The sequence below is a fragment of the Saccostrea cucullata genome, unplaced genomic scaffold, assembly GCF_032062105.1.
Source record: "Saccostrea cucullata isolate Sc308-1 unplaced genomic scaffold, CSIRO_AGI_Scuc_v1 ctg13476, whole genome shotgun sequence".
NCBI classification, from domain to species: Eukaryota; Metazoa; Mollusca; class Bivalvia; order Ostreida; family Ostreidae; genus Saccostrea; species Saccostrea cuccullata.
The window spans coordinates 1-17,002 of NW_026920172.1; the positions used below are offsets into that span (position 1 = coordinate 1).

Consider the following 17,002-nt stretch of genomic DNA (forward strand, 5'->3'; position numbering starts at 1 on the left):
CTTGATTTGGTTTCTATTGATATTAATGTATTATTATGTGGTGATGTTAATTTGCCTTTACAGATAAATAAAAATTTTTTTGCTGCTGTTCATAAATTTATTGACGAAACTGAGATTTCCAAATGATGTATTACATTATATTGTATTATTTATTCATGTATCAATTGTATTTTTTTTTCTTTTTGCATGACATATTGTATTATATAAGGAGAGGAATTCACTAAGTTATTTAGAACTTGTTTCCAATCCTTTTGATTGATATCAATAAACTACGTTCAAAACAATTTTGGGAAGTTAAACTGTTGTGGAAACGATTTCAAGAATGCTGTTAGAGAGAGACCCTTTAGACCTCATGCTCACACCAAATTAAAGAATTCAAGTAAGGGTTTTTGAGACAAATAAAAAAGAGAATGTTAAAAAGTTGAAAATTTAGACAGAAACATTTCATCTTTTGCTTATCGCTAGGAAGGAAGACCCACTCGTTGCTTTGCAACGAGCTTTGCTCTAGTTCTTTTTTTTCTTCTGCTTCCTAGACCGCAACTTTGAGGCCTCATATCCCTCACTTTCAATGGATTTCGCTCAAATTTTCAGACGTTAAGACGTTAATAAACTCTATCAAAATGCTGTCAAAAATTTCAAAAAGCCACTTCCGGTTTTGAGTTATTTCCCTTTAAAGGAAAATTTATAGGCTTTCGTTTCCAGACAAAGGCTCAGAGACGGCTAAAGCTGGAGCATAAATTTAATGATTTTAGATAATAGAAGGATTAAATTGTGCACATCGGTTTTTGTTTTTCGATTTCTCTATTCAAAATGGCGCTGTATAGGGGTCAAAAATTAGAACGCTTAAAAGAACAAAAAATTACTCGTTTTTTTCTTTTTATTTTCTAAACTAAAATATTTTGTTAAAATATATCACATAATTTGTGCAGAATTATAAGATCTTTCAAATGATATGTCGAAAAAAGGGCTGACCCCTAAATTAAGGGACCTGAGGGGCCAAAAGTTTTTTCCAGATATCTCAAACATATTGAGAATTTCTTATACATCAAAGAAGCAAAGTTGTTCAAAATATCAAGTTTATTGGGGGGGTCGTCAAAATCGTCCGTCACGTCACTTCCGGTCAACCGGAAGTAGTAAAAATGCATATTTTTGCCGTTTTTAAGGTTTTTGGGTAACATGTGTCACTTGAAGCTTAAATTAAATTTTTCGTCCGTCGTCGTCATTTCCCGGTCAAACCGGGAGTACCAAAGAATGGTTTAATTTTGCAAAAAAAATGATTTGGAGGATTAACTTATTTTTGGACTTCATTACTTTTTTTAGGTCACCTAGTAAACTCAGGTGACCTTTGTATCCGTTTTCTCCTGTGTGCGTCGTGCGTTGTGCGTCGTGCGTTAACATTTGAACATTTTCAGCTTCTTCTCTGCAACCACTGAACCAATTTCAACCAAATTTGGCACAAAACATCTGTGGGTGAAGAGGAACAGAAATTGTAATTTCATGATCCCTCCCCCCCTGGGGCCTGAGGGGTGGGGCCAAAACCACTAAAATTAATGCAATCTTTAAAAATCTTCTTCTTTACTCCTGGACATCAAGCAGTAAAATTTTTCATGACTGTAATCAGCATTGATTTTTCTCCAAAATTGTAAAATTCATGGCCCTGGGGTCAGGGGTTCTAGGGCTAGGGTGGGGCTAAACAGGTTATATGGGAAAATGCATTATTTTTTGAAAATCTTCTTCTTTGCTCCTGGGCATTAAATAAACCAACTAAGTACATAGATATGATGAGCAAGAGTGCCTCTACCAAAATTGTGAATTTTATGGCCCCAGGGTCAGGGGTTCTGGATTTAGGGCGGGGCTCTATTGATTATATATGAAAATACATGATTTCTTTGAAAATCTTCTTTCTCTCCGAGGTATAAAATAAACTAACTTAGTGCATAGATATGATGTGCAAGAGTGCCCCTACCAAAATTGTGAATTTTATGGCCCCAGGGTCAGGGGTTCTGGTGTTATGACGGGGCTCTATTGATTATATAGTGAAAATACATGAATTCTTTGAAAATCTTCTTCTCTGCTCCTGGGTATTAAATAAACTTACTAAGTGCATAGTTATGATGGCAAGAGTGCCTCAACCAAAATTGTGAATTTTATGGCCCCAGGGTCAGGGATTCTGGTTTTAAAGGGGGGGGGGGTTTATTGATTATATAGTGAAAATACATAATTTTTAAAATCTTCTTCTCTGCTCCTGGGTATCAAATAAACTTACAAGTGCATAGTTATGATGAGCAAGAGTGCCTCAACCAAAATTGTGAATTTTATGGCCCCAGGGTCAGGGATTCTGGTGTTAGGGCGGGGCTCTATTGATTATATAGTGAAAATACATGAATTCTTTGAAAATCTTCTTCTCTTCTGCAAGGTATCAAATAAACTTACTAAGTGCTTAGTTATGATAAGCAAGAGTGCCTCTACCAAAATTGTGAATTTTATGGCCCCAGGGTCAGGGGTTCTGGTGTTAGGGCAGGGCTCTATTGATTATATAGTGAAAATACATAATTCCCTTTGAAAATCTTCTTCTCTGCTCCTGGGTATAACAAAACTAACTAAATGCATAGTTATGATGAAAAAGAGTGCCTCTACCAAAATTGTGAATTTTATGGCCCCAGGGTCAGGGATTCTGGGTTAGGGCGGGGCTCTATTGATTATATAGTGAAAATACATGAATTCCTTGAAAATCTTCTTCTCTGCTCCTGGGTATAACATAAACTAACTAAATGCATAGTTATGATGAAAAAAAGTGCCTCTACCAAAATTGTGAATTTTTGGCCCCAGGGTCGGGGGTTTGGTTTTAAAGGGGGGGGGGGCTCTACTGATTATATAGTGAAAATACATGAATTCCTTGAAAATCTTCTCTGCTCCTGGGTATTAAATAAACTTACAAAGTGCATAGTTATGATGAGAAAATGCCTCTACCAAAATTGTGAATTTTATTATGGCCCCAGGGTCAAGGGTTCTGGTGTTAGGACGGGGCTCTTTTGATTATATAGTGAAAATATATGAATTCTTTGAAAGTCTTCTTCTTTGCTCCTGGGTATTAAGCAATGAACTACCTATATAGTTATGATGAGCAAGAATGCCTCTTTGAAAACTTAAATTTTATGGCCCCAGGGTCAGGATTTTGTTAGGGGGGGGCTCTATTATTATATAGTGCAAATACATTAAATCTTTGAAAATTTTTTTTTTGCTCCTGGGTATTATGCATATGAACTACCTATATAGTTATGATAATCTTCCAGAATTGTGAATTTCAAGGCCCCAGGGTCAGGGGTTCCATAGAGGGGGGGGGGGGGGCGTATGTATATACTGAAAATATAATATATAATGAATTGTTTGAAACCTGCTCCTTGGTATTAATCAAATATTTTTAAAAAACAAAATGTGCAAAAATTGTTCAATGTGTAGATCTAGGCCTAATAGGGGTTCATGTGTGGTAGGGACACTACTGATTATTGCTGAATATTACTGATTAGTTGAAATGCATTTTTTTTCCCCTCCCTCCTATGGGTATTAAGTAACCAAACTAAGCAACTGCTAAGTGTATAGTTATGATGACCAATGGACTTCCAGCTCTTTTAAAATTGTGAATGCCATAGCATCTGGCTTAAAATATGAATCAAATTCAATCACTGGAAAGTTGTTGCTAATTCCCGGTGACCTATAAGGCCCATGGGCCTCTTGTTTTTAAAATGAAGGTTACTTCCGGTTAAACGGACGGAAGACCTACTCGTTGCTTTGCAACGAGCTGGCCTTTTGTTATATTTAAAAATTGGTTTGTTGCCCATCATTGGAATCATACAAAGTTTGAATATTTAAAAAACAATCTTTTATCATTGATTATCTTCAACGTCTACTTTAAAAAAAGAAGTGATTTCTGTAAACATTCCAGTAGATAGAAACAGACAATTATACAACTTGGCTGTTATAATTACGCTAATTCTAAAGGTGGGTGCGGATTTAGCCCATAAAAAATTTTACGGAAAAACATACACTGAAAATTTGTCAAATCGTTCTGTAGTATTTACAGTTTATTTTATATAAAATATTTATCAAATTTGAAGCTGTTCTTTGCGTGCCGCCTTGAACATGGTATTGTTGATGGTGCTGTTATGACGTTTTTCTAATAAATGCATAGGAAAATAAACATTTTTCAAGAGGGAGTTATTTTAAGAAATTGCAATAAATTCTAAACAGGTTAGACAAATTTATCAACTGTGTCTGTCGTAAAAATAAATTTATTTAAAAAAAGAAATGATACGAGTTCTTTCTAGATTTTTTGTTACTTTATCTTATTTTGATAATTTCCAAAATTCCCGTATTTTCCTATTTGACGTGAGTACGACGTTATTCATTTTAATGATAACATATTTAAAAATCAAATTTAGACTTCTGGAGTTTAAACTAGAAGCTTACATTTCTAAAAAAAATTTTGGAGAGTATTAAAATAATACGGAGATAAAAAGAGCATATTTTTTATGAACTGAAGGCCTCCCGTGCACCCCCGGTTAGAATTGGCCTGTAAAAAACAATTTTTTAATCTTGCTTTTGTATTATAAAAACTTTCTTTTTAAAAAATAAAAAAAAATGTTTAGTTCTATTAAGAATATTAAAATTTAAAAAACCCACTTTTCCCCGTTATTCTAAATAAGACAATGCAGAGCGTAGTATTTTTTTTTATATTTTAAAATTTAAAAAAAAAGAGTGGTAACAAATTTTTAAGAAGGTTCCAAATTTCCAATTCTCTTTGTCAATTTTTATATTAAATGTTAATGTAAATATATGAAATAGTTTCAAATCTAGAAAACGGATGATATTTGTAAGATATGGAATTTTTTTTCGCTATCAATATCTACACAACTAATTTTGAAAATTTAATTTCCCAGCTTTGCTCTTCCCTTTTTTCGGTGAAAATAGTTACGATATACTTACTATTAATCCTTGTATTTTTTTTTTTTTGAAGGATTTTATGGACCCAAACAATTTAATTTTGTACCTGAGAATTTATTTCCCTTTCCTTATACTTTAATGCATGACATCAAACAATAATACAAAGATGATTAAAATATCGTAATATTTTCGGGAATATTTGTAATAACGAATTTTGTTCTTTATACACACAGATAAACAAGGGAACGTGAATCCTTACTCAGATTATACCATGAAAGGTTTTATACTTTTTTTTTGGTCAATAGGTAGAGCCGTGCTTTTTGTTGGTGTTTTTGTTCATTCTCTACCCATTCTAGTATTGTTGTAAATGTTTCTGGATTTACTATATTCCCATTAAAGTTCCTAATTGAGCTTCCATGCATGCCAACTTTCCTATACAACTTTTCCCTCCTTGTGTTAGTTTCCTCGTATCCGGCATCTCAAGTACAATTGTTGTTGTCCCTGTTTGCTTTTTTACTGTTTTTTAAACTGTTTGTACCGTTTTTCACTGTAACTGTAATTAAGCAATCCTTTTGGTAATCTTAATGGCTTGTGCTTTTCCTGAAATATAAAAAGTAAGTATTGGTAATCACCTGAAATATAAAAAGTAAATTTGGTAATCAAAGTAAAAAAAAAAAATATATTAAACCAAAATAGATTTAAGCTTATTTTTTTAGGGGGGTTTTCCCAAAGTTGAGGTGGTTTAAGAAACAATACATCTCCATACATGGTATCCATTGACAAATACGCTAAACAGTCACTTGAAGGAGAGGCAAAACCAAAAATACAAATGAAATCACCTTCAGAACGGGTGGTTGATCATGCTAAAAGTGAGTTAGAGAAAAGACCAAAAAGCTTAAGCAGAGGAAACATTCCCGTGAGAAATCGACACGCAAATGAGGAGAACTCCGAGAAGAAAAAAAAATTGTAAAGCTTAATGAAGACCTTTTTTGGAGTTTTTTGTTTCCGAAGCAAAATTTTCATTTATTCCAAAAACCCCTCAGAGTACCTGAAAATAAGGATTTGCCTATGAAATACCTGATTGTCTATTGGTAAGTAACAGTCAAGGACAATTTAACCCACTTTTTTTTTGTCCCCACCATGGAAAAGTTGGGGCATCAGTGTTAACCCTTTCTCTCCATCATTCCATGTTGTCAGGGGTGACATTAAATGTCAGTGTTATCAGCGGAAACGTTTAGGGAAACAATGCCAAGTAAATTTCTCTGTTTGATATGCCACCCACACAGACAGCCGTTGGAAACAATTACTTTCAAGATGTGCGACCTTTTCTCAGATTTCAGACAGATCACCAATTGAATATCAATAATCAGCTCAAAATGGAATGGACTATATTGACCTCAAAAAAACCGGATTTACATCAAGCCAAAGGTCATGAATGGAGAAAATGCATTAGAAGCTGCAGATATAGTTGGTGCTGTAAACTTGTTACTGCAGTCGTTTTTCAGTCAAGTTGATGTTTCTTTAAAAACGAACCAACAACCAGTTCCGGCGCGCATTACCCATACTTAATTAAGCATGTTAAATTTTTATTCACTACGGAAGTGACACCAAAAATTTGCAATTCACAGTTGTGAAAAGTTGTGTTTGATAAAAAAAAATTCCTTATCTTTATTTGTGAATCTTTATTGTGACGTCATATGACATTAATAAACATGGGTTTGTTTCCATACCAGTTAAAAAATGAACAATTTACATTCATTCGACAGTGTTTCTTACACTGCGACGGGGGTATATGATCAAAGTAAAATATCTGACTTTTTTTACATGTATTTGCTCGGTCAATATTTCAATGAGCTAAAAATATTAATGATCGAGCTCAAAATATTCTTTCTCATTTGACCACCGTCAGAATGGGAAAGATTGACATTTTGGCCGTGGGTTGCAACAATGGGTTATGTATAATCTGTCTTGATACCTTGTGGATTAACTACAAAAACTGCATCTGCAGATTCTCAATAAAAAAAAATTCATTTATTTCTTATTCAATTGTAAAAATTGACCTTTTAATATCACATGGGTTTAACATTTTTAAAATCCTTAATCGCTCAGAATTTGAGCTTTTAATTTTTTGTAACACTAATCTGTTTCACATCATCTTTACCATTTTTATTTAATCTGTTTAAAAAAAACACTGTTTACATACCCTCTGAGTGGTTGTGGGATTACTGATGATCTATTGGTTCCTTGGATTACGACTTTTCCATTTAAAGCATAATAATTTCGCTGAAATATTCACGGGACCCCAATAAATTTCATCTGGATTTGACAAAAAATTTCAGCATGTTCATGTCAATCACTTTTCCATGCCTACACGTTGGACACACAAGGGCTACTCCACCTATGAAATCGCATCACAAATAGGATAAATCATCGCATTTAAGCTGTAATCCATATCAAATAATATGTTACGATAACTTCGCAAGATGAATATATAGTCATTTACTCCCAACTTCCACCTTGTCGCCATTTTGTTTCTATACGATTGCAAAACGACATTCTTTAAAAATCGCTATTTTTTTCGTTAAAAAGTGAAAACAGATAAAGAAAAGCCATTTAATACAAATTACAAATAAAAATCACTCCAAAAATTATTTTTAATGGCTTAAAATAGCGATGCTGTTTTTGAATTATCCACTTCCGGCAGGATAATCCTATTTCCGGTAGCATTACTAGCATTGACCTAGTTTCAAACCAGCATCAGGATAAGGATCAAACCAGGATCAGGATAAGCTGGGATAACTAGCGTCAAAATCAGCAAGCAAAGGAAGCATCAAAATCAGCATTGATGCTGTAAAAAAAAATTTTCCCTGCACTGTAATATACATCGGGTTCGATATCTGATTATTGAATTTGCTGATTTTCGCGTGATTACAGGTAGAAGGAAATAGTACAACATTTTTTGCCACACTTCTTGCTATAATTTTTGGATTTTCTTCCGTAAATAGCTTTAATTTTTATCAATGTTCAACAATGACTACAAGATGGTATGTGACTAGAGCTCGGGGTTATATAGTGGGTTCCCCTTACTATAGAGAAGTGTGTTTTAATTTTTTGACGCATCATCAGCCATTGATTTAAGCTGCAGTTATTCTGTCCGCAGGATTTTCATTGCGGAATGTGATGATGTTTCACAAATCTTGAAAGAATTCTAAGATCGAGTCATGTTGTGCAGGTGTTTTGGGGATTTGAAATGTGAATGGTATTTTTCTTTCATATCTGTGTATATTGTTCATGTGTGACATTCTACATGTTTTCATTTTGTTACTGTTATTTCTTTAGGACTTTCCCCTTTTGCCTTCCCTCTAGCAGAAGGTTCTCAAATTGACTCAAGATTAAACCCCAATACCGCCAAATATGGCTGAAAAATTGCCACTCCTTAAAAAATATAAAATCAATCAACCCCCCAATAAAAATCCCCATTAGGGGAAAGGGTTAAAGGGTTTAAATTTTCAACCCTCACTAACTATCAACTAACTGCATTTATTAGTAAAATTTATTTTCACATTGTGTAAATATTTTTGTGGCCATGTGTTTGTATCTGTGTATTTTGTTTATCATTTAATTTAGTTCGTGTCCCCCTAGCCTTCCAACTAGCTTCTCACCAAGATAACCACCACCACAAAAAATCCCCCCGGGCCCGGACGTTAAGGTTAGTGTAAAGGTGCTTCAAAATTTAAATTTATTACGAAATGATTTTAATTTTTTTAAAATAAATTATCTATTCATTTGTTCAACCATATCGTTAATCTAAGAATGTAAAGGTATTACATTTATTTTTAAGTTTCAAACATTGGTATTATATATATCTCTTAATTTATCTTACCTACATTATGCAATTGTTTATCAATAGTCATAACTCAGTGTTAGCTGCAAATATAGAAAAAGATAATAGATTGGTCATGAATTGCGTTATTATGCAACTTTTTTATGTTTCAACCATCTAAGACTACCAAAAATGTTAAAAAGTGCCTTATAATCTTATTTCTTTTATGATTTTTCTAATAAATTTTAAATATTTCAGCCACCTCCGACAGCGGGGGATCAACATCGACTGTGGATACAACATCACTACGGATACAGCAGTAACCATTCTTATAAGTAAATATTTATCCATTTCTTCTGTTTGTTTGTCACTCATTACAATTATTATAACAATAACTTTTTAAAGAGTATTGCATATGAAAACAAAACCAGTCTTTAAATAGTCCAATTTATATACTGGATCAGTACTTGTCTTTCACTTTACTCTTTTGATTCAGAAGGTTATTTTAGACCACACACTGATGAATTATATGAGGGTTTTTTAATTTTTTTTTTCAGCTATTTCAGTTTTTCAAGTATTTTGTACTTGTATTAATTATGATAACTATTTCTTGGTTAAAAAAGACAAGACACCATAATATGTTGTATCCAATATATCACGATCAATATCAGGTGGAAATAAGAGATGACCAATTATAAATAACACAACATCATTTTTTTTTAATTTTGAGACATTTCTATTATGATATAGAATTATGCATTAAAATTTACTTCCAGTGATGTCCCCATATCATTCTGTTGTTTGCGTTTTTTGCAGTATTTTCTGTGGTTTCCTGTGTTGGATGTTGTTCAAGTGCTAGTTCGACGCTTTATTAGAAATCTGTCCAACAAGACCATTTAGAAAACATAGAAAATGTTTATTCCAGTTATTCAATAGGAAAAATGATGAATAAATCTCCTTATAATTTGCATGTGTAGGTATATAGTTATTTCTGTAAGATCAGAACATGTTAAAATTTTAAATTCTTCCTAACTACATGTAATATAAAACTAGAAGACTGGAATATTTTTAGTAGGTATAATTGGACTTCTCACCTATATTTGAAAGCAAATTGCTATCATAAGAAGAACTGTTAATAAACTTTTAAGAACTCAAAATGCTATTTACATGAAGATCGTTTACTTAGTGAATCTTGTTATTATTGCTCAAAAGTGGGCATTGTTCTTGACAAATGTTCCTCTTGGTTAGTTGACAATAGATTGAAAGGTAAGACATCTAGGTAAAACAAATTCTATTTTATTTGGTCCTCCAAGAAAGCTTCAAAGTATCACAGATTTAAAAATTGTGTGTAATGGTCACATTATTAAAGGTTCTGACAGTGTTAAATATTCAGGAATCTGTATTGACAAGTTTCTTTCATGTGAAAATATTGTTTTAAGTTTCATACAAAAAGTTAAAGCTAGACTTAAGTTTTTATATAAAAATGCACCCTGTCTTGGTACACATTCTAGAAAGACCCTATGTTCTGCCTTGATACAATGTTATTTTGACTATGCCAGTTCTTTTTGGTATTGTGGAATAAACAAACAACTTACACAGATTACAAGAAACCCCGAACAAAGTAGTGCGGTTCATTTTAAACCTTAGATTAAGAGAGATTATTTCTGTTAATATTTTACCCTTTTTAAATATGTTAAGAGTGGAGGATAGAGCTAAACAATTTAGATTAAATCATGTTTTATTTCAATAGAATAGATCAACAACACAGTATTGACAGTCTTTGTCGTGGCTTTACTTAAATAATACATGTTGAAATGAAATTTGACGAACACTATATCAAATCAGTATATCATTGCATTATGTTATATAGGTGATCTACATCGACACAATAAACAACATATCAATCAACATTTTCAATCAATGAGTTTTTCAATCAGTCAATATGACAATCAATCAGTTCATCAATGTTTTCAAGCACTCAATGTATTCCATAAAAGTGTCAATTAAAATAAGCCCAATTATTGGCCACAGACCTGGAAGAAAACAGAATCAGTGGCAGGCTTAAGCAAAATTCGGCCATATGTCTTCATGTATGATAAATAGATTAATATTTACATGAAGACATCCGCCACAAGCGGACAAAATTCTGCCCTAGTACCATGACAGGGAGACTGTTTTTACACAGAGGGAGGTGGAGGATAAATACTGGCGTTATAGCGTTGACGTACATAGCTGTAGACCTGCAAAATTGGTATTCCGTTATATATACGGCATGTTACAGGTATGATGATAACCGTTACAATCTAATGTAAGAATTGAATGCATTAGACCTCCACCTACCTTTGGACTTAATGTCCTCATCAGAAACACCTTGTGAGTATAAATGAGTAGCCCCACCTATTCTGAATGAGTGTGATTTGAATATAGATGTGTCTAAACCAATGAATTTCACGGCTTTGTGTAGGAGTGATGTGAACTGATATTTGGTGAGAGGTTTAGCGTTGATATGGCAGAATAATGGGCCCATGCTCAAATAAAGATGCACTTTGAGGATTGTATGTAATTTGTAATGTGGTATCCCTACGATATTGATCATTTTTTGAACCTTTGATAAACAAAGAAATTTTTTCTTCATCAATGGTGAAGTCTTGGGAAAATAGTACTGGTGTAAGGTTACTGGTGAAAGCAAATTCACTAATATGCAGCAGTGCAAAAAATGCTAAATAAAAAGCAGTTGAAAACATTGTGGCTTCACAGGTGTTTAAAAAAAAACTCTTGGAAGAATTGATACCATTTGATGCAATATTTGTAGGGAAATTAGGGATCTAAGGTCTTTTGCTGGATTTAGCCTTCAAGCCTTCCAACATTTTCTTAACTAGAAAGGCTTTAGTGTTGCCCAAACCCCCCTCTAACTGGATTTTGTAACTGATACCACTTAAGTAACATCTTGCTGTGGCATGTGATATATGGTTTGTATGGAGGTATGCAATGTTATTAATAATCTGATGGACTGGTGGAGGCCAAGTCAAGGCAAAATTATATTTAGAGCGGAAGGTTTCAAAAGAGTTAATGCCCTTCTGATATGTTGAAGCAGTATTTAAGATACTGCTGCTTCGAGCAAACTTTCTACACGTCGTTTAAGAGAGTTATCAATGCCGGAAGTATAGTGACTGGAATCATGTCTGCCTGAGGAGCCAAGTTTCTGAATCTTTCCCACTGAAATCGAGAAATTGAATCCGCGATAGAGTTTTGATAACCTGGAACATGGATAGTTTAAATCTGAATGTTATGCCTAATGCAAAGCAATATCAATGGCCTTAAAAGTGTCATGACCCTTTGAGACTTGCTTGTTTGGGTATTAAGAATATAAACCAAAGCAATGTTGTCGGTATTTATCAATAATTTCTTTGCTGCAAAATAATCCGCCCAAACCCAAATAGCCAACAGAATTGGTACTAGTTCTAAAAAGGTGATATCTCTTCGAATATCTGGGCCCCATGATTCTGGCCAGGAAATAACTGCCCAGTGATTCTGAAAAATTGCACCTCCACCATAGGAACCGAAATTATCGGTAAAAAGGTTAAGGGACTCGTTACTTGACCAGGATAGTTCAGGGAATGGAGAGCGCCCGTTGTAGTCTTTAAAAAATGTTAGCCAAACCTTAGAGTCATCCTTAACGGCTTGGGTAACCTTTATCAAAAAGTAATGTTTCTTAATGCCAATTGTTGCATTGTAAAACCTGCAATTAAATGCTCTGCTACCTGGGATGGCTTTTGAAAAAAGTTTAGGGACCCACAAAGTGATTCCATTTCCTTGAGTGTTACTTTTTTGGATGAAAGCAGTGAGGTAAGCTTATACTGTAGTTCTATAGCTTTGTTGTCAGGAATAAAGATTACCTGTTCTACTGTGTCAATCCCTAACCCTAGGAAACGCAATCTTGTACAGGGACCCTCGTTTTTTTTTTTTATCATTTATTGGGACGCCTAGTTCGCCACAGGTTAGCTTAAATGTTTCAGCGAGTTGAGAACATTGTGGAGTATTTTGACTTGGAATAAAAAATCATCTAGGTAATGAATAATGTTTTGATTTTTGGCTTTTTGTGCTACTAACCAGTGCAGGAATGATGAGAATTTTTCAAATGTTGAACAAGCTATGGAACAACCAAATGACATGCTCATATCATAATAATATTTGTCTTCAATACACATACCTAATAAGGAAAAATCTGTAGGGTGGATTGGTAATAATCTAAATGCACTTTCAAATCCATCTTACAGAGAAATGCCCCTTTCCCATTTTTTTGAATCATGGAAATTGCTTGGTCGAAAGAGCTGAATTTGTTCATTGATACTATTACCGATTGGTGCCGACAGGTTTGAAATCAACCTCCCCCCCCATCTTTTTAGGCAACACTCCGACCGGGTTGCATCTAAGGTTGGAGTGGAGGGGGGGGGGGGTAGGGAAAGGGTCTGCCATGCGACCTAAGCTTATGTCTTTTTTAATAATTGACAATAATTCTTGCACGTGTTCCTTAGCAGACTTCATGTTTTTTGGTTGTAAATAGTCTTGAGGGCCTGCATAATTCAGATAAAAACCAGATGTAAAACCATTGAGTAACAATTGGGCATCTTGAACTTGAGGGTACAAAGCTAGGTATTTCTGTAATACTGGGAGCTTAATTGGAGTAAAACCTAGGCGTGTTAAATCTTGGTGTTGGTGACTGGTATTGCCTTGGGCGATAGGGACGAAAATTCGAGGAAGATTGATGGGCATAATTTTGCTGTCCTGCAGTTGGGCGAGTTAGATTTAATCTTGTGTTAGACTGTTGGTAGTTGGTATTAGGCATTGAAGATTTAGTAAGTGTAGACTAGTAGGCCAAGCAGTGTACACGTGGATGGGTCTTGTTACAGTGCATGCATGCATGTTGATAAAAACACTGTGATTTGGAGCATGAGCCTTTGAGATTGTAATCAAAGCATTTAATTGATGCATTTAGTTGTGGAGCATTGAGGCTGGGTTGGGCCTGCATATATTAGCAACAACTCTGCGTCGACTGAGCCAAGTGATGTATTTTTGGACATTTTGAGACGGAACTGTCTGTCATATTCAAGCCAATTAGCATTTGTGTTTCGGCTGTAGCCTAGGCGCACTGTGTGTATATATTTCAATATGCCCTGAATATCTGAAGGATGCCTAGCTAGGTATATACTAGCGAATATCAAAAAGACATCAACCCAACTTTGCATTGTAATGATTTTGGTTGTTTTGGTTTTTGGTTCGATGACCAATTGCCCTTCAACAATTGAGAATTTATGTGTATCTTGATTATCTATTTCTGAAATAATAACTTTTGCCAAATCAATATATTGCTTTGACCAATTTTTTTCTTTGATGGCCTGGGGGACATGAACCCCAAGCTCATCCGTAATATTAATTAAAGGGTTTTCACCTGATGTCAAGGATTACTCCGTTGTAATATCCCCTATAGAAAGTGGATAAGAGGTTGCCACTGAAGGGTTCGGAGTTCACGCTAGCTGAATGAGGGACTTCAGGAAGTTGTGGGACTTCAGGAGGATTAAGGGTTGCCACCGATGAATTAGCAGTCTGGCTGGCTGGCTGTGACACCTGGGTTGCCGTGATCACGGGGGCCGTGTCTGCAATGGACCTTTCAGTTGGGGTCCTGACAGGCCTAGCATAGGGTGACTTGGATTTTCTTTTGCTACATCGCAACATTCCCTAGGAATTCGTAAGACTAATATATTTACTGTTATAACATGCATGGTAGCCTAAGGCTAGCTAAGCGGGCCTGCACGGGCCCGACGAATATTACCGTTGGGTAATATTATAAAATCATGAAGTGCAGGTTTTACTGTGTTTCAAAATCATTATAATTCATTATAATTGTAAATTCTTATTCGTAAACAGAAGAACCTTAAGTTTTCTTTAAAATTCAAACAAACCATGCAACAATGATGGCGGCAAATGCCGAGAGGATGATGGTGGAGCTGGAATCTGTTACCAATTTTACAAGCCTAAATGACGTCAACCAAATCAAAATAAATAGAAGTAAGTACGTACCGTTGCTTTGATGACCTAAATACTTTAACAAAATTATAGAATGGCTAATAAAGTTTGAAGGATTCCTTCGATGGTAGTTAGTTTTGTTGAATTTTGTTGAGAAGAATTTCCAGAAAGAATTTGCAATTGGCGCGCGCGTAGTATATATGCTGGTAAAAAGGGAGATGGTGTCAAAGTTTAATGATTTTGAAGGGTAGTGTCAAAAGTCAATGATGTTTAAATGTTGCAAGAGTTATGCCTCTTTATCTATGTTATAAAAGTTTATCTACTCATTTCTATAATACAACTTAACTCATATTGAGTTAAGTTTGATTAATATATATCATGGTTATGCACCAGCTTACCTCCATGAACATTTTGTATTAAATAATATCACATGAAGTGCAACAAATAAGAATTTTATTATACCAAAGATAAAAGGGAAAGAGTCTTCATGTTTTTTATGCGCCCAGATCGATAAATCCCGGGCGTATATTGTTTTTGTCCTGTCTGTTTATCCGTTTTTCTTTCTGTCTGTTGTCAACTTTAACCTTTGCCATAACTTTAGAACCATAAGAGACAGGGACTTAGAACTCTCTTTCCAGAGTAGCGCAGACAATAAGATAAGACATGTAAAGTGACCTTTACTGTATTTAAAGCTTGTTTTGATGCAGATCTAAATTGTGAAAGACAGTGGTTCTTTTATTGTTTGCACAAGAAGTAATGGCATTTACATAAAAATATTTGATCAACTGACACAGCTCATTTCTTCCCTTTCAGATTGATATTTGATATACTTCGACTATCTTAACTAGGTGTTTCTCGCTTTGTTTACAAACATAAGTAATGTTCTACCAGGTATATATAAACACTTCATCACTAGTTATCGCGGGAAAATTGCACTGGTCATTAGCATACTGGATCAGCGCAAGGATTAGTTTATTTATATACCACTAACACGTCAGTCTTGTAAAAATAACCTCGTTTGTACAATATTTAATTGTGTAAATTTTCTTTCAAAATATATTTTCAAATTATTTAAAATAAGTTGAAATAGTTGAAAATACTAGTATTCATTGACTTAGCAGTCAAAACTCTGTTTGCACAATATGTCACAATTTTTGACTGCATGCATGCCCCTTGCACTATTTTCTCTCGCGGATTGACACAAATTCCAGAAAAATAAAATAATAAGTATTTAAATTTATAAACACTTCAAATCATATCAGAAAACATATTCTTATTCTGTAGCACATGAATATTGTAAATAAGCCAATATTATACAAGAATCTGTATGCAAAATACTCAAACGAAAACGTGATTAGCTTCGATTCATGGAGAATCCCTTACCAATAACAAAACTTGAGTTGATGCCATCAACTCGTAAAAACCACATTACCTGGACAAAAAACCTTGCCTCCTCTCAGGGAACAGACCATAATACTAATGGGTCACGCACCTTGGATTAGGTACTCGTGACACGTGATAACCTTGTACTGATTGGGAAGAATAACCCAGAGAGTACTGTTTCCCATGACTCCATTTCCCTTTGATAATTCCGAGTACGCATTGGCCATTTTGACTTCAAAGACTCTTTAGAAGTTTAATTAGTTTTTATCAGGAAGAGTATTTAATCTTACCTGCACAATTTACTCATTATTAAGAGCGAGTCTACGAGAAAATCATGCAAAATTAAAAATTTGTTACACTAGTCACATTTTAAAAAGATGATTTTAAATACATTATTTTGAAGAGAATGGACCTATATAACTATTGTGAAAAAAATTTTAACAAAGGTGTCCTCCTAATCGAGATAGCCCCGAATCTATTTATAGCCCACTGGTGGGCTGGATTTCAAGGAAAAATAGCACTTTTATAAGCCCTTCAAAAAAATAAAATGAATCAATGTTGAAAAATTTTGTGTTTTATGTTGAATTTATAAGTATAACTTTTTGTTTGTAGTGGAATTTTGTTTACCAGATCTTATTAATTTGGGAAATTCAAAAGGTTTTATAAAAGAAAATTCACTTGACTTTTTATATCTCTATGAGAAACGCAGTGCTGTGTTTGATACAACGGGTGAACTTTTGTTTATAATTATCTATCTGATTTATTTAGTTATTTTACACAACATATTTCAAGGAATTTCTTGGATTTACAATGAATCTCGAGATATACACG

The 17,002-nt window shown here is 34.2% G+C and overlaps 1 protein-coding gene and 1 long non-coding RNA gene across 2 annotated transcripts; one reads left to right on the forward strand and one right to left on the reverse strand.

Moving 5' to 3' along the window:
* Positions 1-10,653: 10,653 nt before the first annotated feature.
* Positions 10,654-14,918, reverse strand: LOC134244523 (uncharacterized). Its single transcript, XM_062726788.1, has 2 exons — positions 14,214-14,918; positions 10,654-11,004 (listed from the first exon to the last, which is right to left on the reverse strand). Exons 1-2 carry the CDS (start codon positions 14,495-14,497, stop codon positions 10,869-10,871), a joined length of 420 nt encoding a protein of 139 aa, XP_062582772.1. The 5' UTR covers positions 14,498-14,918; the 3' UTR covers positions 10,654-10,868.
* LOC134244535 (uncharacterized) lies at positions 10,976-12,070 on the forward strand. Its single transcript, XR_009987239.1, has 2 exons — positions 10,976-11,509; positions 11,784-12,070. It is a non-coding gene; the product is annotated as an uncharacterized LOC134244535 (long non-coding RNA).
* Positions 14,919-17,002: the final 2,084 nt, after the last annotated feature.

Bases quoted from the DNA above. Each gene is read 5' to 3' on its own strand.
- LOC134244523 (XM_062726788.1), bottom strand. From the start codon at position 14,497: ATGTTGCGATGTAGCAAAAGAAAATCCAAGTCACCCTATGCTAGGCCT. The intron at 11,005-14,213 runs GTGAAAACCCTT...CCAATTTTGCAG, and splicing joins GGAGTAATCCTTGACATCAG to GTCTACAGCTATGTACGTCA.